General features: G+C 39.4%; 2 protein-coding genes across 2 annotated transcripts in view; one reads left to right on the top strand and one right to left on the bottom strand.

Moving 5' to 3' along the window:
• The window catches only part of STARD4 (StAR related lipid transfer domain containing 4), a 35,924-nt gene extending 32,723 nt beyond the window's left edge, over nucleotides 1-3,201 (top strand). Inside the window, exon 6 of the mRNA XM_060146188.1 lies at nucleotides 2,639-3,201. Coding sequence (XP_060002171.1) covers nucleotides 2,639-2,748 — 110 coding nt within the window. The 3' untranslated portion in view covers nucleotides 2,749-3,201. The remainder of the gene's footprint in view (nucleotides 1-2,638) is intronic.
• A 3,195-nt stretch (nucleotides 3,202-6,396) lies between these two features.
• Nucleotides 6,397-24,980, bottom strand: part of CAMK4 (calcium/calmodulin dependent protein kinase IV) — a 217,151-nt gene continuing 198,567 nt past the window's right edge. Inside the window, exons 9-12 of the mRNA XM_060146187.1 lie at nucleotides 17,179-17,254; nucleotides 12,263-12,389; nucleotides 8,016-8,168; nucleotides 6,397-6,837 (exon numbers count right to left, since the gene is read on the bottom strand). Of these exons, the coding sequence (XP_060002170.1) occupies nucleotides 6,397-6,837; nucleotides 8,016-8,168; nucleotides 12,263-12,389; nucleotides 17,179-17,254 (797 nt within the window). The remainder of the gene's footprint in view (nucleotides 6,838-8,015; nucleotides 8,169-12,262; nucleotides 12,390-17,178; nucleotides 17,255-24,980) is intronic.

Below are 24,980 nucleotides of genomic sequence, written 5' to 3'. Positions count from 1 at the left end.
CAAAGACCATAGATAAAAGAATGATTGTCATTCAAATAAGAAAGAGTATAAACGTTAGCCCCTAACTTGTTTACTAATAATCCCTTTTGTCTGTCACCTGTCTGCTGTTCCCACTCAGTAAACTCAGAGGACATTTTAACATGTCAAGGGAAACACACAGCAACATCAGTCAGACATGGAATGCACTACTACTATTATGTTGTTTGGATCTAACTACTTAAAAAATGGGCATGTTAGGTAATTCTTTTGGCTTGGTAGGTGGGGGTCATGAAAATATTACTGAAATTAAGGGTGCATGAATATAAACATTTTGGGAACTTCTGAAATAATAATCTTGACAATAAAACTCATACTCATGAATATGCTATTTGTATGCTACTGTATATTAGCTACATGATAGGCTATAAAAATAGGTCAAGTTAAAAGGAGGCAGTTATGAGATGACAGTTGTCACTTTATAGTCATTCTTACTTGTATCCTTTACAAACCAGATTAACTACCATACATGTATCAAGGAAAGGACAAAGAAAGGACAAACTTAGTAAATTTTTATCATCCACAACTGATTGTCAGAGTGAGAGAGTGCTTAGGGAAAACAACAGCTTTCAAAAATTCTAATATGAAGCCTGTTATATTTGAGTAGCCCAAAATAATCTTTTAAATGGAAAATAAATATTATATAATCTGACTGAAGATTAACTATCTGTCATTTTTAACACACTGAATCACAGAAAAGGCTACACAGATATAAATATTCCATATCCATGGGTATTCCAGGTCAGTTTTCAAAATGTGCTGAAAGCAACTAGTTAAGAAGAACAGTATGATTTTGCTGTCTTAGCATTGCTGTTTAGAGTTTCAAACTAAATTCTGGGCCACCAAAGACTCCATATTTCTTCGACCAGTCTGGGATACTCTTTCCAGGATTTTATAGGACTTCAAAATTCGAGAGGGCAGCTTGATGGCCATAGGGATGGAAGAAAACATTGATCTGGGATAAGTGGTAGCAAACCAAGTCATGGGAAGAACAAATGATTGGTGAAATCTCATTTTCCATTACTGACTAATGGCGCTGTACCAATATTCAAACAGTATCACTGGAAGAGGTGTTTCCCATTTGGCTCATTTGAGCTCAACCAAGACAGATGCCTTGAGTCTTCACTAGAGCAATGTCTGATTCCTGTCAAGGACTCACATGGTCCACTCTCATGGCAAGGCTTCCTCCTTGTCCTAGGTAGACCTCTGGGCCAGGTGACAGAGAAAAGACTGAATCTTGAAGGAAGTTAAAATCACACAATCAAAGCCTCTAGAGTACACCACAGAGAGTGTGTGAAAATTAGAATTTTAAACAAGCAAACATAAATTAGTCAAGTTTGTTATTGCTCTCCAAGAAAAGTATATAAATGGTTGGGCTATGTGAGCTGAGACTATACTATCTGATCTCAGGTGATATTTGAAAGTAATGATGACAAAAACTGGCCCTTAACAGATCAGGATATAGAAAGAAGAAATGCTGAGCTTGGTTACTATGGGTGGATAGCTGATATCTCTCCAGTGATCTTTTAGGTTCTTTTTCTATTTGTCAAGGAGCCAGAAACTCACCCTGAGTTGTGCCAGGGGAAGAAAAGAACTTTGAAAAAGTTTTATAGAAAATTATTGGTTACATTTCTGCTTAACATGTGGTTATGAATATTATACCAATATTGAGATTATATGTGCATAAATGTTAAAAAAAAAAACAGTGAAGACACACATAGAGTCTAACCAGTAAGCAGTATTTAACCAGTAAATGCTCAAATGTTAGCAACGACCTTGATCAGAGACATATCAGTGCTGAACATTAAGGAAATTTAAATAAGACCTAATAGGCAGTAATTACAAGGATATTACAAATCCTATTATGTAAGTAGATGTCGGAAAAGTTTGCACCAGCTAAAGTAGACCTAGATAACCAGACTGAATACTCTGCAATGACAAGTAAATTACATAATGGCACTGTAATTATGTAATTGACTCTTCTCAGTATATTTATGTCAATTTATGTGGAGTCAGCCTCATCAAGAAAAACCTAGTGCTGATTCACTTTTTTGATTTGTTTTTGCATTTGCTTTGCAAAGACAATCCTAAAACAGAATAAATGATTTACTGATTTTATCCTTTGCCTTTTTTGGCATTTACTTCTAAAATTTTATTTTCCGATTTGAAATGCAACCAGATGCTTCTGTGAAACAACTGAATTATGAAACAAAATGGCTTTCTCTAAATTTTCAGTCTATAGGAAATCTTCAAGCAGTTACCTTTCATGTGAAACTGGAAATAGGGATTGCTAAACATTCTAAATTACAAAATATGTTTAAAATACTATGTAATTGAGGTCACAGTAAAAGGCAAACTGTTCTTTTCTTTTAAAGTCTGCCACTAAAAATGGCTATAGAACCTTGAGGATTATTCTAAAATAGCAATATGTAAGAAAATTCCAAAAAGTCTTTTGAATCCATGTGTAATGGCAGAGTTGATTAAACTCTTCTAAGGAAATATAAAAAATGCCAGCGGATGGTCATATTCTCATTTTAGGGATAACTGGGGTGATATCATCCTCATCATACAGTCTTTATCATGCAAATTTGGTATATTTCAGAAGATTTCTATAAAAAATATTGCCTGCAATACAAGGATGGTGTCCAGCCTTGTTGGTGGCCAGGCCTACGAAATCCCACTAAGATTCTGTGTGCAGCCCTTCCTGAATGAGGACACATGGTTTGCCCACAGAAGATTTTGGTATGTGAGAACACGATTGACTTCATGGCAGTACTCAGGAGACGCTAGCCTGTAGTCAAGATTCCAGGGCCCAAAGAGAGGAACCGTAGCCAACGGACAACTTGCCAATGCCCAGGAAAGTTCTCTAACAGTCATGCTGGGAAACACTTCTCCTCTGAAGCACATGAATAAGTAGACGTGGCCAACAGAGGTTTTACTCATTTCAGTCTATGACATTTCTGAAACATTTTCATTTTGGCCTCCTACCAACTCATCAGTGTGGAAAACTGAGGCAGCTCAAATCTAAGCATAGAAATTTGTCATTTTGCTTTGAAAGTGCTCTAGACCAGCGCTCTTCTAGTACCACTGTAGCCACTAGTCACATGTGGCTATTGAGCACTTGATGTACTAAAGGTGTAACATAATCCTTCTTTTGAAAACTTAGTACAAAAATAAAAAATTTAAAAGGTCTTGTTAATTTTTCATATTGATTATGTATTGGAATAATAGTATGCATATATTGGATTAAAATATAGTTAATTTTACCAGCTTTTTTTTTTCTTTTTTCTTTTTAAAACGTGGCTAGGAGAAAATTTAAAATTACATATGTGGTTTGTATCATCTATATTAGGCAGCACTTGTTCTAGACAATAACTTCTACAACCATATTATTCTAATTTCTACCTTATTTATGTGTTCATGGGACAAATGAGCTCTTACGGTTTGAGAAAAACCACTGGGATTCCAATTAGACTTTTTAAATGGGAGAAATAATTCAAGATTGTCCTTCTCTATGGCAAAATAGTCTGGTTTATGCTATGTATGTGAACTTATCTGAGAACAAAAATCAATAATGTAATAACTGTCATCTCTGAAATGCAAAATGTATTGTTTGCTGAAATTCCCTTAATTATTTGCTTTGTGACTATAGTGTCAATTAAAGGAAACATTATGAAATAGTTCATCAAATTAAGGTTCTATCTGCATTAGTCTATTATTATAAATAAGTAATCTTTGAGATAGATTAATATATCCATTTTAACAAGCAATATAAATGTTTACTGTTTTTTCAAAAATGTTAATTTAACTATCCTAACTTAAATAGCATCTCTGTGAAATCCTAGGTTGAATCATTTGGCTGAAATGCCCGATTTTTGTGAAGCTTTGACTTGTTTTCCACTGAAATGACTAACTCAGTCACTTAGGCATTATCAGGACTTAATCTTTAACATACAAGTCAAAATTTACAACTCCTGCTGATTTTTAGAGAGTGCAATTTATGGGTTAAAAAAGAGGAAATTACGCTCACACCCTCACAGGGAATAGGCATGTGTACTCATTTAAATGGGTAAATTCTTAAGTACACACTGGCCTTGGCATTTGCAGTGCTCTTCACACTACACAGTCCACAGGTCCAACCACTGCAGTCAGCCCTGAATGTTGGGATGATATAACCACTGCCCTTGGAACAATATGGAAGTGGGCTAGGAGGGACAATGTGTTCTTATCTTCCTATTAGTATTGCCACTTTCCATTAAGATTCCTTTCCCTCTCTTCTTCCCTTTTCCAATATATGGGACGCTTACCATATATGCCTCACAATATACACCTGTTAAGTCTCTTTGGGAAAAGTATACCAGGCAATTGGTCTTTTAAAATAGAAATCTTAATGCTTAGGGAAGAAGGCATTCTTAAAGTTTGAAACTAGTGAGCCCCTTATAATAGCTAAAATGGAAATTCTGAGAGAATAAAGAAGGAGGGAAACAGAAGAGAAGAAGATAAGTACTCTCTACTAATTAATAAAGATAAAATGAAACAAAAAATCTTTCTCTGAGTCCAGATGATGTGCCCTTAAGGACTTTTTCCTCCACCTCAGTGATCTGTCAGGCTCCTATATTATGGAAGACAAGAAGTTCTACCTTATTTTCTTCTCATGAGAACAGTAGTAAAGGAAGATTTGCACTTGGAAAGCAGAATGTCTCCTAGGTCGAATAGTCCCCAGAAACCAGAGGTTTAATTTAATTTTCTAATTTAATATTTCTGAGGAAGAGCCCAAAAAATTTAAGATCTCTATTTTTGAGGAGGATTTTTATGTGATAGTCATTTTTATCTATAATTTTGGCCTGAAAATAATCCTTTTTTAAAATTAAGGAAACCTACTAAAATATGCTGCATAATTAATTTGATAAAAATGTTCATTTAAGCTCAAGCTAGAAGTAAATCTGAGGTATTTGGAATTTAACTGTGATTTTTATAAGGGAAAAGTGTTTATATGAAAACCAAAGAAAAATATTTTGAAAAAAATCATGGTAATGTATTAGGTCTAATGTTACAGCTTCTCAAGAGTCTGATTTGAAATCAGTGTTTTTTTTCATTGTTTCTTTTTGTTTTTGTTTACTAAAGTAAATTAAAAGCTGCAATGCCCTACATTTCTGGACATGGAAACTTTCAAAAATACATTGTAAATTATGGGTGCTTCCATTCCAAGTATGAGAAAAAGATATACTAGCTTTTCAGAAATATCTTTAGTCCATAAGCTGTATATCTAAATAACCATCAGTTGAAGGAAAAAAAGGACTTTTATAAAAACAAAGGTTTCCTTACTATACTAAAGTCAATAATGGATGATCTTACAATGGGATATTATTCCCACTCTATTCAGACATTTTGGCACCAGCCTTTGGTGTAGACTTTTCTAAATATCTGAACCTTGGTTAAGTATAGAGTTTATCCATAAAAGTGTTCCTATCTTTAAAATTGTACAAGCTTGTGAATAAATTCAGTTTTATCTGAAAAATGACAAGGAGTCAGTCTTTATTAGTCTAAGTCCCAGTCTTATCTCCTTTTCTTCACTAAATTTCTTTATTCCCCCCCTAAGTGTTGTCCATCAGAAGGACTTCTTGTTAGAGAGCAGGTGAAGGAAAGAATAAATTCCTCAGCGTGAGTCTGTAAAATAATTTTTTTAGGACCGTAAAATGGCAGGAATTTGTAATAGAATGTTTTCGGTTATTAGTAATATGGTGTGTATAAATAAAGACAAGATAAAAAAACATTCTGCACACAAGCATTAGGGGCATATGGTTTCATAGCCCTTAAAGCATGCTTCAGTTTCTTACCATTGTAAGTGGATTTTTTTTTTTTTTTGCACATACCATACAACTATAACCTAACCATCTTCTTGTAAACAGTTTGAACACATTACTGAAAAGACTGTGAATGTCATGGGAATACATCTTATAGCTCTACCTAGTATTAGCTGGGCAACAGTCCTTGTAAAGAAATCCAAAGGGTGTAGGCTGGCTAGGTTTTCAAAGCAAAAACAATTTGTTACTATTTACTTCAAATGTGTGCTACTGGTCCCTGAAAATGTATGTTTTTAAATGTTATGTTGTGTTTACTTGCAATTTCAAATTTAATTCATCAGTAGGTATTTGGTATCCATTACATACCATAGAAGACACTATTTTTTCATAAAGCAGTCACATGCATTGAAGTTAGGATTACCAACTGATATATATGTATTTTTTTGCACCTTAAAAACAGAATCACTATAGTGCATATCATGCTTCCCCACCTTCCTTGCTGAAGGACAAAATGCATAAAGTGCCAGGATTTGGCTCCCAGATGGAAGGAAGCCATTTAGTACTCTGGCAGGATCACATCATTCTGCTGAGCTCCAAATTCCAAAGCAGGGTTTTCTTGCCCTTCTTTGGGGGCTGCTGCTTCCTCAACAGTCTTCAGCTTTTCCTCCACTAGGCCCTCCTCTATTTCTGGGTCAGCCTCCTTTATCCCATCCTCTAATGCCTCGGGCACCATCTTGGTGGCCTCAGCAGCATTTATTTCCGCATCTTTAACTTTCTCTATGGCCTGCACCTTCATCAGCTCAGCCTCTGCCCCCTCAACTGCCACTTGGGCCCCATCTCCTTGCATTTTCACTCCTTCCGGAATAGCTTTGACATCTTCATTGCCATCTTGTGTTGGAGATGGCTCTCGGATGGCCTTCTGGCTCTCCTGGATGCTGCCATGGCTGCTGCTGGCGCTTCCCAACCGGGAAGAGGCCACCACGGCCTTTACTGCTGCCTGATTGGAAACAGAAAAGTGTCAGGTGTTACTTTCACTTAAAATCCCAAATCAGAGCTCAATTTCAATTTTGCATTTAGGGAGCTTGTTATTATATGTTAGTGCTTAATCTTTGAAAGTATATTATTCCAAGATTGTCTAATGAAAACTTGTTTGGAGAATGAACAGCAAAATATGTTTAATCTCAAGTTAGCGTATTTAATCATCTGGACAACCAAAAACCTGAGTAAATGCATGTTCCCATGGATTACCAATATTCAAAAATTTTAGATTGTGTTTCCCAAAGTATTTGTTTCATGGGACACTAGTTCCATGGATGTTTTAGGCACTATCTAGATAAAAGAGTTCCACAGTCAACTTTGTTTGAGAAATCCTGGGTTAAGTCAAGGTTGTTTTATGTAGTGTATTTCAAATTAATATGACCATGGAACCCTTCAGGTTTATTTAGTCTGTATCAGCCTGTAAGCGATTGCTGAATAGAACACTGTTTTTGACCCCCAGCTGTTCTCTGAGATCCCCTGTATGTATAGCTAGTCCTAAATACCATTAAGTAAGAGAAAAGCACCTAATTTCTATTCCATATACATTCTATAAAAAGAGATATGTTTTGGTAGATAATTTTCCCTATCACTTGAATTATTTTAATTTTTACCAAGTATAACTATTTGCTTATGTACTAAAACATAGTTTTAAAAATTTTTTCCCCAATTTTTCCATATTCAGAAAGCAGACAACTTTCTGCGTAAATGTTTCCTGAACAATGCTGTTCAAGCAGTTCAGCCTTAATTAAATGAGAAGCAATGATAATGGATTTGTTTGGTGAGTAAAGCTCAACATACAACACATTTCCCTTTATTAACAATGAACTCTGGGAATTCCCTGGCAGTCCAGTGGTTAAGACTCAGCGCTTTCACTAAGATCCCACAAGCTGAGTGGCACGGTGCCCCCCACTCCAAAAAAACCCAAAAAACAAAAAAACCCACAATGAATTCTTATGAGAGGATAACAGAACTACAATTGGCTTTATACCAGCACTGTTGGGATTTCAAAGCAGGATTTTTCCTGGTACCACAGGAGATGAATAATAGTATTAGATAAATAATAGTGGAATCATCTTTGATCATCAAGATATGAGAGAAAATTTTTTTTTTTAATAAAACAAATAAATGCCATCTAACCTTGAGCTTGCGCCGGGCATTGAATTCTTGGAGCTTCTTTTGAGCTGTATCCATGTGTACAAAATTGGCTGCTTTACCTGTGACCCACGGGTGCTGGAGGGCTTGGAAGGTAGTCAGCCTTTTCTTAGGATCCAACACAATTAATTTTCTGACCTGAAATGATAAAGAGCCATAGTCTTCTTAGGGAGATTTTTACGGTGACCTGGGCTTGCCCCTCAGCTCGTGAACTTCTAGGTCTTATTTAATTTCCTTGGCAGTACACTAAATATACATTAAACAATTTTTTAAGTCCCCAGAGGTTACTGTAGAGACGGCTTCAGGTAGCAGTAGCTGAGGAATCTGAGAGTGGTGTGCGTAGGCTACCTGAGAGCCCAAACTGGTGGATAGCTTGCCCACGGAGGTCAAAGAAACAAGTCCTGCCTTGCCTGTAGACTGGAAGTTCTTTGTTTTTGTTTTTGTGGTACGCGGGCCTCTCACTGTTGTGGCCTCTCCCGTTGCGGAGCACAGGCTCCGGACGCGCAGGCTCAGCGGCCATGGCTCACGGGCCCAGCCGCTCCACGGCATGTGGGATCTTCCCAGACCTGGGCACGAACCTGTGTCCCCTGCATCGGCAGGCGGACTCTCAACCACTGCGCCACCAGGGAAGCCCTAGACTGGAAGTTCTTTGAATGAGAACCAGCATCTGAATAATTCTCGGCCGTACTTCACATCACTTAGAATTCAGAGCTTAAAATACACATCAATGGAGACGGGCATCGTTCATGCATCCATCATTCTTTCTATGGGAATTGAATGGCAAACAATAGGGGCAGTATCATAGCCCTTATGATTATACCATGAGTCTATCATGAAGTTAATAGCTCTCTAATCCCTTGAGGGTACTTGAAGGAATAAGCCAAGAGCTGGGGTAAAAGCCTATTTAGAATCAAAGTAAAGGTGTCAGTAGCTTGTGGGTATGATTTGTTTACAGGACTGAATTCAAACCAATGGTAGCCTATTCTGGGAGGTTTACCCCTGCTTGTGAGGATGAGCAGATGATAAATTGCCAGGAAGATCAACAACCAAAATAATCCCCAGCCCTAGGCTCAGAAGGGGTGACCTGGAATGAGGCAGAGACTATTTGGAGTCAGGAAGCATGTTCAAGTCCTAACTACTTTTGTGACCTTAGACAAAGACCACATGTGAATTGGGTGACTATGGACACCCTCCTGGGCCCTTTCTTACATGACCTCGTTTCCACCCTAATTCCTTTGTATCAATAAATACATTCTTATAGACATATAACATTTAAAAAAAAAACCCCAAAACTCTTGTAACCCTGTCCATAACCTTATCAATTAGTAACTATTAGCTCCAATTCATAAATGAGGGATGGAAGGAAGCTCAGAAAGATTTAGTGACTTGTGTAAGGTCAGACAACTCATAACTGGTGGGGGCTATACTCAAACTCGGGTCTTAGAGTTTGTCTCACGGCCACTACACCATAGTGCCTCCAAGGTTGTCAGCCTCTCTGGGTTTCAGTCTGCCAATATGTAAAATGAGGGGCTTTGGATGATTTAAGGCGTAAGATCTTTTCTAACTCAAATAACCTAAGAACTGAACACAGGCTAACAAAATCAGGCAGCTAGTCAAATGAAGAATGAATATCCGGTTCTCCTTTCACTTCCTTTTTGTAGCATTTGCAAAGAAATGTGTGTGGGGGGTAGACACTGAATTTGTAAAGGGCAGAGACGTGAGACTGCTTAGTCTTAAAATCAGAGAGGGGGTGGAGGGAGATAAGGATAATTAAGAAAAAGAATGCACAGTAGTAATACGAATTTGATAGTAGTCAGAGCTATCATCTGTTGAACACATATACTAATAATTTTATGTCAATGATACCTAATCCTTACACCATCCCTGACAGATATTGCCCTCTCATTTTCTAATCATCCGTTTCCTCTTATCATTACCATCCTCCTCCTCATGAAAATACAAAGAATTTACTGAAAGCCAGTATGTACCAAAATTTTATATATGTCATCATTAATCTTTACATTTGAAGATACTGATGCACTGAATTATTAAGAAACTTGCTGAAGATTAGAGAGATCCAGTGACCTTGTCAGGATTCTAACCCAAAGCCTTGCCATTATCCTACGGTTCCTCTTAATAGCCCAACTCCCCACTCATCGGCACCATAGCCTCTGCTTATGACAGAATAGATGCAGGTTTTGCTAATAAGTACACATTATGAGGCTCAATGATTGCTTTAGTTCTCAAGTTTTATAAATTTATTAACCAACAGGAGGTCTAGCTGAATGAAGGAACATCACAGCTAACCCTCTTATCCATTTAATTTTTATGAGGGATAAAAAGAAATGGAAGGAAGACTAAATAATGGGGTTATTATTGAGTTAGTTGGTGGTGATTACTTAGTATGTATTATATCCCTTAATTCTTCTAAAGACCTAGAGATAGGTACTGTTATCATCTCAGAGAAGAAAACTAAAGCACAGAGAGGTTAGGCTAGCCCAAGGTCATATCTGTAAATTATAAGAAGGGGGGGGTCACTTGAATCCAGGCATGTCAGACTTTAAGAATCCTTGGTCTGTTTTCTGATTCATGGTTTCATTCAACAAATATTTATTGAGCCTGTACTTTATGTCCATATGGTACTAAGATCTGGGCACACATGCTTCACCCTCTCCCAGAGCTCACAATCTAATTAAGGAACACCTTTGAGCAAGTATATAGAAATGATGACCATCATGAAAAAGGAAGTCTAGGGGGCAGAGGAACAAGTGGCAGAAGGAATGAACCAATTGTGAGAAGAATGGCCTGCTGAAGACAAAATCTCCCAGAGAATGCCAAATGGCAGCCAGGGCTTGAAGATTAGAGTTACCCATTTAAAGAGGCGTGTATGTGTATGTAATGGTGGAGAGGAAGGAGGAAAGAACATCACAAAGCAGAAGAAAGAGCAACATACCCAGAGCTACATTGATGAGGGACTGGAAGTCTAGTGCTCTGGAGGAAAGAGAGATCAAGGGAGAGTGATGTGAAGTAAGTGGCACAAGAGAGGGTGACACTTATTTATAAAACCATTCCTCTGGCTCCTGTGTGGAGAGTGTACTTGAGAAGAGCACAAGAAGAGGCAAGGAGACCAGATAGGAGGCTGTGGCCGTGAACCAGGAGAGGATGGGGCTTGGACTAGGCAGTTGTAGTGGAGGTGGAGAGAAGTGGACGGATTCAAGAGATGTTTAGGAGTGTGGGCCCTGACATGAGAGAGGAGTTGGGATGACACATTCCCACATCACACACACGGCCTCTCTTTCACAACCATGTTGGAAAATCCGTGACCTGTAGGATATCTGTTTTCATGAAAGAACACAGATGGTAAGGAGGGAAAAGAGCACTGGATAAGGGGTCTGGAAATCTGGATCCTTAGTTCCTAACAATGCCTTTCTGCTGAGAAGCTGTGTGAACTTGGACAGTCATTTCACTTCTCTGGGCTTTAGCAAACTTATCTTTAAAATGCAGGGAAGATTAGATGACTCCTAAGATCCCTTGGAGATCTAACCTTCTATGATTCAGAAGTTAGCTTTTAGTTATTTCTGCATGATTTCTCTCTAGAGGATTGATGGTAAATGTTTCAATTACACCCTAGTATCCTCTTTATTTTACAACAGGTGGGCCATCTCCCTAGAGGGTATGTGTTTCCTGAATGCAAACAAACTTCAATGTTACCTGAAGTGAGAAGCCAAGTAAAACAAACAAAAAAACCAAACAAAACATATAGTGTAACTTGTATAATGATAATCATGCATGATGGGACTTGTGTTACTATCAGGATATTTTAATAAGTTTGAACATTTCAAGAAGCAATGTTGTTTTATTCAAAGTATAACTAATCTAGGTGATAGCAAGCCATTTTAAAACAGAATTCTTCTGTGTAAATTATGTTTGGATTCACTCAGCACAGCTATCTTCATAAGCAAGGTTCTGCATTGACTAGATGGTAAAAACTCATTAATTAATATGCCATAATTTGTGATAATTCAACTAGAGATGAATCAAACGTATCTTTTTTCATTATCTATAAGGAAAATGCATTAGTGTGCATTGTTTCATTAAAAATACTTTATAATTAAAAAGAAATAGGCTATTAAGAGGGGTTGATTTAAAAAATGGCACTGCCCATTAATTAGATAAAAATGAATGCAAGGGATTTTATTTCATTTTGTTTCATTTTGTTTGGTCACACTTACCAAATCCTTGGCATTTAGAGATACTTCATCCCACCAGGGGGAGATAAAGTAATATTCACAGTTCAGAATTCTCCTAAACATGAACTGATCGCCTCTTTCATCATAGAATGGTTCAAATCCACAAAGTCTAGAGGGACAAAAGTTAGAGAATAAAATGTCTTTTAAAAGCCTAAGCATATTTCACCAATTTTTTGCAGAAATTCAAGACTGTCCTTTTTCACAGCTTCCTGTTATGAATGTAATCGCTCAGTTTAAGTATGTAATCACCTTCTTACAATTCACTTTTGATTATATAAACACACAGTCATGTCTTCAGGAAGTAAGAATAGATACAAAACCAATTTAAGATTTCTACAAAAAGTTATAATCGTATTAATAATTATGACACAAACAACAATAATAATAGCTAACACTATTATAGGCATTATGCTATAGTGCTATTTCCATGGATTTTTTTTGCGGTACGCGGGCCTCTCACTGTTGTGGCCTCTCCCGTTGCACAGCACAGGCTCCGGATGCGCAGGCTCAGCGGCCATGGCTCATGGGCCCAGCCACTCCACGGCATGTGGGATCTTCCCGGACCGGGGCACGAACCCATGTCCCCTGCATCAGCAGGCAGACTCTCAACCCCTGCGCCACCAGGGAAGCCCTCCATGGATTTTTTCCCACCAGGAATTGAGAAGACAGATTGATTAGAATTCCAACTGATTACAAAACAGAAAAGTTAGGATTTTGAGAATAAAAAGGTTAAAAGGTGGAAAGAAAAGTTTTTAGTTGTTTTTATTCAGCCCTTTTCATTTGAATTCTTCCATAGAGATGAATAAAATATTCGATTTCCATCCCATTCCGGTTTGGATTTCGGAGTGAACAAACACAAGAGCTAACACTATTGTCAGGGAATGGCCTTTTAAAACTTACTACAGTGAGCAGCTGCACCCAGCAGAGGTGAGCAGCCTAGCGTTAGCGCAACCTGGTAAGGACCCTCACTTTTGCACATCTTAAAGACATCTCACTATGTTCACCTTCATCTTCCATCACGGGTCAGCATAAAAAAAGTATGAGCAAAGTGGGAGAAAAGAAACAGAGAACCATCTCTGGCATCCTAAAGAGAGAGAGGAAAAGTGAGTTGCTGGTCTGGGACCACCAAGCCTCTACTGTTTATAGGTGGGTGGAGGTACTGAAATCACTAAAGACCAAACGGGAACTATTTTTTAAAAGTCCCTGCTAGGGCATGTGTTGCATCTGACAAGGAATGAAGGAAAAAGAATGAAAAACATTTCCCCAAATTCTTCCTTCAAACTGGCCAGGTTGGTGCCGAGAATGAAACATTCCAGTGCATCCTAATGTAGTGAGTTTCTAGGAGAAGCAATTTCTCATGTTCTTTTGCTCAGGGAACATCCTGTTGGGAGAGTCTTTGTTTCTTTCCAATATTGTGGAGCCAGCCAGGAAAAGGCAAGGCTCAGGGAGTGCTGAGGCCTGGGCTGTGCATCCTCCCTCTCCCACTGCAGAAGTCCGCGCAGAGAATACTGCTCCAGCAAAAGGAGAGAAGGGAGCACAGGTCCACACGTTGCCAAGGAGGCAGTTCATCCTCACCTGGCCCTCCTCTGCCCTCCAAAACACTAGAAAAACATAGCCTGTTGTTGGCTAGTCATGGAGAAATTGGTCAACTTTCCAGGCTTAGTTTAGGGAACTCTTAATGTTTCCCCTTCTGGAAATCTAGAGAGAAAAATGATAGTTCAGAAGGTACAGTACTCAAATGCCTTTCTTTCCTCTCAGTCATGTCAGCAAGTCTGTGCATTGGTAACAGAGGTAAAAAGTTTATCTCACCAGCCTGAAATGTCAAAAATGGAAGAAATGTGACAGAGAGCAGCACACATGTGTGCATGAGCACACAGACACACACACAGAGTAAGAAAACCCTTTAGAAATGGAAATATTTGAATGCTGACATTGACAGTTTAGGAGGATATTAGGATTATAAGGCCTGAAGTGTGACTGTATTACACAGGGTAACTCCAAGCCATTGAGCAGAACTGTAGTGTTGAAAGCCGAAGGACAGAATTTGAATCTCTGATGTTATCTGATTCTGATTTTGACCTGAGAACTGTAATAGTTGCTTTTGTCTGTGGGGAGAAAGGGTTTTGGTTTAACGCTTTAAACCAAAGAGAGGGACCAGAATTCTTGTAAGAAACAAAACGGCCTTTATTTCCAGGCTACTGTCATCCTTAGAAATAGCAAGGTCATAGCACAAAATAGCCTGGTGGAACTCTTAATAATAATAAAGGAGGTGCATAAGCCCAATGGCACAATCCACTGGAGAGAATGGTCCAATGAATCTTGCATAGTGGACTTCATCAATTATTAATGAACTACAGATTAAATAAAAAGTCCCTAGGCTTAGGGGCTGACATAAGTTGGATCAGAACTAAAGGATATTAGGGGCTTCCCTGGTGGCACAGTGGTTAAGAATCCGCCTGCCAATGCAGGGGACACAGGTTCGAGCCCTGGTCTGGGAAGATCCCACATGCCATGGAGCAACTAAGCCGGTGCGCCACAACTACTGAGCCTGCGCTCAAGAGCCTGAGAGCCACAACTACTGAAGCCTGCGTGCCTAGAGCCTGTGCTCCACAACAAGAGAAGCCACCGCAATGAGAAGCCCGGGCACCCGAACGAAGAGTAGCCCCCGCTCGCCACAACTAGAGAAAGCCTGTGTGCAGCAACAAAGACGCAACACAGCCAAAAATAAATAAATAAATTTATTTTTTTAAGAAAAGAACTAAAGGATATTAGTTGTGAGCAGCACTGTTATTTTAATTTTGGGGGCTGCTACCACTTATTCAACCAACACCTATAATTAATGGCCTTAAGTGAACTAGGGGAAAGAAACGAGAGATTTAAAAAATTATTTTCAGGGTTACAATAAGACGTTTCTCAAATGGCCCCAATTTTTCTCTTCATTTTCCCATGTTAGTGACCATGTCATGGAGTTTTACTCATCCCATATTTCAGTTTTTCAAGGTAAATGTTACTAAATTTCCTACCTCCATCTCTGAGTTCTTACACATCCTCAATGCTTCAACCCCTCCCATCACATTTCAACATGAAACTCTAATTGGGTGGGCACATTTACATTTTAGGGGCAAAGCTGGAGCATTATTTGTAGTTCAGTTTTTCACTTAACATCACTAAGTATGATATGTCACCCACATAATTCAGGAGACAACATTCTTTCACAGCATAAAAGTGATCTTAAATGTAAGATGAAGGGATTCTATGATGCGGCCTTAGGAATTCATTTTAATGAACTAACAAGCACTTGGTGTGGCAAACAAATTACCTAAAAGTTTTCACTCTCCTAAGAAAAAACATGGTTCCCTAGCTTTCCAAATTCTTCTTAAGCTTTAATACATCCTGGAAACACAGGGAATTGATCACTGAAAATATCTTTTGACATTACATAATAGCAGATGGCTATTTTATGGGTTGCTTTAAAACATTTTTATGGTTCTTACTGACCAATATAGCAATATAAACCCAGGTGAACTTAGAGTTTGCTAACTTGCTTGTGGGTTCTACCCTAGTTACCCTCTTCTTAGCCCATATTACCTAGACACCACACTTTCTAAGATCACTATTAAATTAACCAAACCAAACCAAACCAACCTCTTCCTACTATGGACTGAATTGTGTTCCCCCCAAATTAATATGTTGAAGCCCTAACCCCCAACGTGATGGTAGTTGGAGATGGTGCCTTTGGCAGGTAACAGGGTTAGATGAGGGTCATGAGGTCATGATGACCTCATGAGGGTCATGAGGTCATGAGGTCATGATGGGATCAGTGCCCTTATAAGAAGAGACACCAGAGAGCTTGCTTCCTCTTTCTGCCTTGCGAGGATACGGTGAAAAGGCAGCTATCTGCAAGCCAGAAGACAGCTCTCACCAGAACCTGACCTACTGGCACCCTGACCTCAGGCTTTCAACCTCCAGAACTACATTTCTGTTGTTTAAGCCACTGAGTCTATGGTATTTTGTTATAGCAGCCTGAGCTAATTTGCTTTCTTCCCCACCCTTCAAAATCTCTTTACAGATTTGAATATTACAGGTTCCAACAATTAACTCTGCAGTATCCTCTAATTGAAAACCAAATCTACTTGGTTTGAATTAAACTTTGGAACTCATTGATGTCTTGCTTTTGTAGTTGTTCTACAACAGCCTTCCTCCCCAGATACTCTTCCATTGTTCTTGATTATTTCCCTTGTATTTGTCTGCAATTCCATCATCTCTTTGGCAAACTGAAACCCCATGTTTATTAGTGGACAGGAGCTCAGGAATGGAGTTGGGGATACCAGAGAGTGAGAGATTTAGCCCCCCCTTTTTTTTCTCCCAGAGAACAGGTTTCTCTGAGTTTAGGGTATTAAACTAAAGGTCCTTGAGAACTTAACAGATATAGGAACACAAACCGATAGCCCAAACGTATTTAAAACATTTCTGATAAGAAACGTACCAGTTTGGGATTGCTTCAGAGATTAAACAGCCATTTTCCCCTTCAAAAGGAATAATACTCTAATCATTTGGACGAGATGCACATAAATAAAATAAGTGCAAGTTTAATAGGTGGAGTTGTTTCATGCTCATTACTATCATCAAACAATGAATTGTTCCCAAAATCTGCTATACACTGCATAGCAGAATGAGACACAGCAAAGCCCTAGACAGAAGTTATGGCCCCAAGAAAATGACAAAATAAAAAGCAATTGCTCATTTTCCGAAAATTCCATCAGTAACTACACTTAGTATGTCATAGAAAACCACAAAAAATCAAAAAGGAATCTTGTTTTTTATGAGAACTATGAGTAACTAGAAAATATTACAGCAAAGGCCAACAGTATGCTTAGAGATTGCTTTTCTTCACTTACAAGATGTAGGTGATTATTCCTACAGACCACATGTCCACCTCAGGTCCATAGGCACAGCCTCTAAGAATTTCAGGTGCTGCAGAAAGAGTGAAAACTGTATTAAATTACTGTTTAAATTCAATATTCACATTTTAATAACAAGCAATAGGGAAGAAATGAATTCGTCAACAGAAACTTCAGCACAGTTTTATAACCAATCTTCTCTCCCCAAACCAAAGTATGAGTCTACAAATGCTTACGTCTATTTTAGTGGGAGACATTATAGTCTCTCTGTGTTTGGGGTGCATAAAAATAAAGTTATTAAATGTAATATTCTACATCAGAACATCATGATACTGCTCAAATCAGATAGAGCTATATTTCTGCTACAAAGGGAGCTGTGTACATAGAAAAGAAATGAAAGTTTAGCATAGTAAGGGGAAAAAGGCACAATCATGCCGCCTGGGGTGTCCATGAGTGTGTGTGTGTTTGACAATGTGCAGGGCAGGGAGCAGGGCAGATAGTGAGAGGACTGGAAAGTCTCTAGTACTGGAAGGTTGGAACAGGAGCTAGGAGGGACCCTGGCACATGTCTCGGTGCTGAGAACTACACATAGGTCCTCAGAGAGCAGCTGTCCCCAGTCAGTTTGGGATTATGAACTGAGAAAGGGGGCTTCCCTGTGCACAAGGAGTCTGCTCCTATCAGCCCTGCCCACCATTGTGAAAATGGAAGGTCTTCTCAGCCATTAAACGGCCTGGTCCAGTAGTATAGGATAGTGAGATCTCCCATGATTTTATTACCTTAGAGCCGTGACAATGAAGAGTTAACTGGGTCTAACTGTTTGCACTGAGGATTGGAGGTGTTGTTTGTTTGCCTAACTAACAAAGGAAGAAAAGAAGTGAGAGCTCTACCCTCTACGTAGAAATAGGGCTCAGGTTTAGAGCCCAGAGTAGCCCCTTTCTATTTTGAACAAAAGTGTGGTCTGTAGGTGTCAGCAGGGCCCCTGAGGAAGGAGCTGATTGATGAATGCTGAGGGGTCCTTGAGGGAGGCCTTGGGGACAGGGGCACCACACTTCTCCTTCCCTCAGTGCGGCAGGAGAGCAGGATCCCTTGTCCATGCAGTCTGGGAATGTCAATATTGGTGGAGATTGTCAAAGTGAGCTCCTAAAGGAAGCTGGTCTCATGGGACTCTGAATTTAATTTACAGGAAGAAACACAGCAGATTTTCTACTGATGTCTTCCCATTCTATCCCCTTCTCTCCATCCTTTTCCAACCAGAATATTCTCTTCATATTTTATGTAGAAACTGTGTTACATAAAATATAGGAGATGAAGAGCCTGTGTAATGATGGTGTGCATTCTAGCACTCTGAGAAGCAATTCAGCAAGATGCACCCTTTAAGGAACTGGATCTGGGGCCAAGAAGTTTTTCTCATCTATGAGCAAATTATTCCTAGAATATTTTCCTTTTAAGATTTAATTAAGATAATTAAGAAAAATGCACGCTCAAAGCCAACACCATTCTCTCTGTCAGGTTGGCTTCCGTTTCTAGAGCCATCTGTACCCACAGACAGTTCCTTTGGGCCGCAGCAGCCCCCGCACTGAACTCCCACTCAAAAATGATTTGCTCATCATAGTGCAAAGGGAACTGAGGTTCGGCTGCCACTTCAGAAGGGTTACTACTGTCAGGGAGCTGAACACATGCATATTTGGCATGCACAGTTAGTACCATGTGCCCTTCCCCACTCCAGGTATCCACATCCGTGAAGCGTTATCAAGTCTCGTACTGACATTTCAACATAAACACAGAGATATGTTGGGGACAGTCTTATATTTCCTGGGTCTTGGTTTTTACCTCTAGTAAATGAATTGAACTAGCTAATTTCCAAGTTTACTTTGAGTTTTAGCCACTGTGATGTACGTAAAGGGATAGTTATGAGAGTTTAAGCAAGAAGAGAGGACAAGCACTCCTGCTACAGAACCTGCTGAAATCCCATCCCTCCCATCGGAGCGCCTACTGTGTCTGCTGCCCTGCAGGCACCTATCCTGTCACGTCCAGTGAAATCAAACCTCCCGTCCTGTGCCGTGCAGAGGTCAGCACGCTGTCTCGAAGGTCAGGTGCTCTCTCAGGACATCCTCCATAGCTCCCAGGCCAAGGGCCCCAAACGAAGTGAATACTACGGAACAAAAGCCTTTCTGAATCCACTTTAGAGGGCATCTGGGTTTCTTAGCTGATATGGCAATATCTGATCTCCCTTCACAGCACTGGGTGCAACCTTACTCTCCAGAGGCAATTTATTTCCTTGTAAGACCTTATGCTGCAACGTGAGCAAACTGGTGGTGTGAAAAGCTAGACTTTCCATAGTGAGGTTAACTGAGATGAAAGGAATATAGAACGTTTTCCCCCTCCATCATAAATTCCTCTTAAAAAGAATTTTTTAAATGAACTTATCCTATTGAATATTTACTAATCCTAATATAAGATTTGGGTGAAACATGCCTAAATTCCTAGACACAATTAGATACCAATTCACAGTAACCTTTAAATATTTTCACTCATTAGTTAATATGACCTTGACTTCAGAACCAGCAGAACACATCCTTGTAATCTATCTGAACCCTTTCCAAGAGCCAAAAGCTTTTCTAGAATACATTTCAGATGCTGGCACGCCAGCGCTTCAAGTCTCCTAGGTGTCAAATGTCCTTGAAGGTAATTCTACAGAATTGTGATTTTCTTAGAGTGAGAAATAGTTGACTACTTCCAGTTCAGTTCAAGAAAAGGCATCAACTAGTGCAACTATTAATGCTATAAGCACTTCTGGATGTCCTTCATATATTTTCTTACCTCGTTGCCAAAACAAACAAAAGCAAAATGGGGGGATAAACCATTTCAAGGTGTAATACAGTTTTTAAAAATGTATTGTAAGTGATTTAGAACCATCTTTTCAGAAATAGTCAATAGTCATTTATTGATTTTCCTGGCTGTCTTCTAAGTAGATCCAAGTTTTCTGCCACTTCCTAAAGTTATCTTATCATTTATGTTACTGCTCATTAAACACTAAATGCTACAGAACTCCCAGGACACTTCACACTCCAATATCTAGCAATTGAAGGTACATATAAAGATTGGAATGAATTACGTTTTATTAAATAAAATCACTGTAACTGAAAATGGTTCTAAGATAAGAAGTATCAGGTATAGCCTGTGACACACTGATTGGTGCTAGGTTTTCCTAAAGTCCTAGGAGAAGAATAGAGGGATAATTTAGTTCACTTCATTTTGTCAATGCCCTAGATGAGCTTTATGATCCCTTCCTACCTATGGAGTTAAAACTACAGAGTGGTGTTCGTTATCAGAAGACTTTTTCAAACTACTGTTAACTGTTTTGAGACAAATCCAAGGGAGACTAAGGTGAATGAAATCAACAGGTTCATTCACTCACTCATTTAATAATTAATTTATAATAAATTTAATAAATTAATATATCATGAACTATTTGTTAAGCACATGCTGTATGACAGATACTGTTGGGTGGTGCTGGGGAATAATGGGGAGTTACAGAGAACAAGTCTCCATCATCACGGAGCTTACAGTTTGGTGGAGGAGGTAGATGCTGAATCAAGAAAATCATACGGGGACTTCCCTGGTGGTCTAGTGGTTAAGACTCTGCGCTCCCAATGCAGGGGGCCGGGGTTCCATCCCTGGTCAGGGAACTAGATCCTGCAAGCTTCAACGAAGATGCCTGCGTGCCGCAACTAAGACCTGGCACAGCCAAATAACTAAATAAATAATTTTCTAAAGTATCCTTTAAAAAAAAAAAAAGAAGAAAGAAAACCATATGAAGAAACGTAAAGTGGTAACCGGAAGCGCTTGGAGGGAGAGTGGCTCTAATAGAGGGCTGACCTGGTCAGAAAGATGGAGAAATGTAATCAGAGAAAGCAAAGTTTAAACAGATGTAAAAGATCTAGAGACGTTAACTAGGCAGGGGGAGAGGTAGTGGTTGAAAGAGACAGAAGAGGGTTCGGATGGAGAAAGCACACGTAAAGAGACCTTGCGGCAAGAAGGAACAAGTGGCCCTTAGGGAACCGGAGCAGTCAGTGTGGGTGGAGTGTAGACGGTGTGCGAGGCCCAGGTGCATCCAGCGCCTGGGAGGCAGGTCCAGGCCAGACTGCAGATTCCACTAGTTCAGGGGTTTCTTTGTTCGTTTGTTTTTAAATTCTCTCCTACATTTTCATTTTAACCATTCAAAACATATGGGAAATATAGCCAATATTTTATAATAACTATAAATGGAGTATAAACTGTAAAAATTTTGAATCACTATTTTGTACACCTGAAACTAATATAATATTGTCAATCAACTCTACCTCAATTGCAAAATGGAAAAAAAAATCTATTTTCATCTTAAGGCCTGAATCTGACTTTACAAAACTACTCCCCCGCCCACCACAGCTGAGGCAAAAAACAATGTGGAGCTTTCACTGTAGAGGCTTATCTTGAATTCATAGTTTTCTGGGGGCCACAAAAATCCATGGCATCTTTAGCACAGCGTCTAGAAGTCTCTCTAAGCTTTGCCTCTGGGGAGTGAGCAGTTTGGAGGAAGGAAGGAGAGGGATTTATCTGCCAGAAGCAGAAGAGCAGTGTTTGGAAATTCTCTGCTTCTTCCTGGTTCCTAACTTGGCCTGGGAACCGGGAGGAGAATGCCTTCAGGGTAGCGACCTATAGGTGGCAGCAAGTGCCCACAGCCGGGCAGACTCCAAACTTGTGCTTTTCTTAGCATCTGTACCAAGTGTGGTCCTTTGTGACGGTGTCACATACATTTGGCAAGAATGAGGCACAACCTTTTTAACATTGTCAAGTGCAATTTTTGCTTTGACAACAGAGAAGCCAGGCGATGTTCCAGTGCTACATGTTATAACAAAGGTATGGAATGGATCAGACTGTGATACAGTTGAGATGCTTCCAGAGGGGGTTGCCTCTGGCTAGGAGCAGCCTTGTCACTTTACTACAGTGATTCTCAGAATACTATCAATTCTTGCATGCCATGCTGTGGAAGCTTGAGAACGACAGAGGAGGCATTTGAAGCCCCTGTCACTTTAGTTATTTATAACTTGTTCGTGTAGGGCAAGAAAAAAGTTTGAAGGATGTTTTGAAACACAAGTGATAGGCTCTTTATGTTCCAATGCAGCTTTTCTATTTTCCTTGGCTCTTGATCTTTTACACAGCAAATATCAGGCAATCCAACTCTCACTTGATGTTTTTCATTTTAGCTGTTAAAAAAGTCTTGGGCTTCCCTGGTGGCGCAGTGATTGAGAGTCCACCTGCCGATGCAGGGGACACGGGTTCGTGTCCCGGTCCGGGAAGATCCCACATGCTGTGGAGCGGCTGGGCCCGTGAGCCATGGCCGCTGAGCCTGCGCGTCAGGCGGAGCCTGTACTCGGCAAAGGGAGAGGCCACAGCAGTGAGAGGCCCGCGTACTGCAAAAAAAAAAAAAAAAAAAGTCTTCCTTGCCACATGAATTGTATGACAGTTCTCTCTGTATAAATCTTATAAATGGGTGAAGAAAGAGCCTGTTTATTTTCCTCACTTTACTTTTTAAAATTTTTAATAATACCCTGAAGAGAAAATCAAATATGTGAGAACACCTAGTGCTTTCAGAAGAGGAAAAAAGAAACGCGGCTTATTTTAATGAGCCTGTGAAAGTTTCATTTCTATGGAATTCACTTTTCTATGATTCCATTGAGCTCTCCCATCTTGGAGTAATCACTATTTGTTCCAAATCTTAATCATACCAAGTCTCCTGGTCACTTTAAAGCTGTGATGGATGCTGGCTGAGGGACAGCAAAGGAGTGTTAACCGTTGAAAAGCTGCCTTCCCATTTTTTGTGGGATAAGGTAGAGTATAAATAAATAAACCACATAAATAAATTAACCCAACTCATCCTAATACTAACATTATGTAAGAATCTCTTTTTTAAATGAAGATGCAGATATAAAGTAATGGACTTAGCATTCAAACTCTGTCTCATGTGTTAGGTATGGCAAATACTGTGTTTTTCTCCAAAGACCCTATACATCTTACTGATAATTATCAATAATAATTCTTTTGAAACTTTTAATGTTTATTTTATGCATATCCTTCCTGTAGCAAACATTCTAAAATGGAACATTTTGTGGGTGTTCAGGGCCCAAATAATACGTTTTAAGCAAGTCTTCTACCCACTTGCCATCAATCACCTCTCCCTTTAGACCTCTTTTCCTCCCATCATTCCACCCTCACATATGTAATAATAGAGCTGAATCCTCACGGCATGTGAATCCTCCGGCACAGTTGGTTCTGTTCTTGAAGTAGTCTCTTACAATTATAAGGAAGTGGGCACAGAAAATGATTTGTGATATTGAGACCCAGAAGTTAAGGATTAACAGTACATTAAAAGATTGTCTCTAAACTAAAAGGAGCAAGAGAAGTGAGGGGATGATGTTGGTGACAATCTCTTTAGACTCAATTTTATCAGCCATCTCAGGCCAAAATATACGTGGTTAACTTTGATTTAACTGAGTGGTTGTCCTAACTTAGTTTATACATATAGAATGTATACACAGATTTTGTGGTAATATTATTTAATACCATATGGGTGATGAAGAAATTTGTAGGACTCTTCCTCCCTCTCCTTGTTGATAACCCTAAATCCCGCAAGATGAGTCAATCAGCTTTTGTGACCATTTCCCAAGCTAGGGAGGTAGCCCCTTATACTGCTCACAGCTTTAGATGCGAGAACATTGTTTTGTGTGTATTGAGCCTCAAATCCGTGCTTTACAACATCTATGCATGATTTCTAATTCTGTCCTGTGGAGCTTCTACTATTTGACAGTCTCAATGATAATGTGGTTTCTTCTCTTCTCTCTGGCCTCCTAATGGTGAACGTTGCCCAGGGATCAGTGGGGGTCATTTCCTTTTCTGCTTTGGTGATGCTAGATAGTCTCATGACTTTAAATAGCATTTATATGTTGATAACGCCCACATTTATATCGACAGCCACGCCCTTGCTCCTGAATTTCAGACATATACACCCCTCTGCCCACATGTCACCTCCACTTGGATGTCTAACAGGCATCTCAAAATCAACAAGCCCCAAACCTGCTGCTCCCGAAGTCTTCCTCATCTCAGTTAACGTTAGCTATATCTTTCCAGCTGGAGCTCTCTGATCCCTTCTCCGGCCTACTCTTGCCCGCCTACTGTTTCTGGCCTCAGGGTCGGTGTGCTCTGTCCCCTCTTCCTGGAATGTTCTTTCCCTAGATATCCATGTTGCTTGCTCTCTCCCTTACCTCTTTCAAGTCTTTGCTCTTACGGTCCCTTCTCAGGTGAAGCCTTCACTGATCACACCTGTTTAAATATTAACTCAGGCTCCCAGCACTTCCTATCCCCTTTCCCAACTCTATATTCTTCCACAGAAATTATATCCTCTTTCTATATAATTTACACATTTACTTTGTTCATTATTTGTCTTCTCCCACTAAAATGTACCTTTCTTAAAGAAGAAATTTTTTCACTGCTATATCGCTGCTGTATCACCTAGAACAGTGCCTGGTGCATAATAGGAGTTTAATAAATAATTATTAAACGAAAAAAGAATAAAGTTCCACAGAACACCCTTGGTTTAGGTCAGTATCAGACCAACACAAAGGCCTCAAGAGACTCATTTTCCTCTAAGCTTAAAATTTCCAAGACAGCTTAAAATAAGCCTGCACTCAACCTGCAGAGTCCCTGTCCTTTTGCAAGGTCAAGAACAAGATGAGCCACAACCTTTCCTCATCACTCCTGCG

The sequence above is a fragment of the Lagenorhynchus albirostris genome, chromosome 3, assembly GCF_949774975.1.
Source record: "Lagenorhynchus albirostris chromosome 3, mLagAlb1.1, whole genome shotgun sequence".
NCBI classification, from domain to species: Eukaryota; Metazoa; Chordata; class Mammalia; order Artiodactyla; family Delphinidae; genus Lagenorhynchus; species Lagenorhynchus albirostris.
The sequence above is the reverse complement of the archived record's forward strand: the minus strand, read 5'-3'. Positions and strand labels throughout refer to the sequence as shown.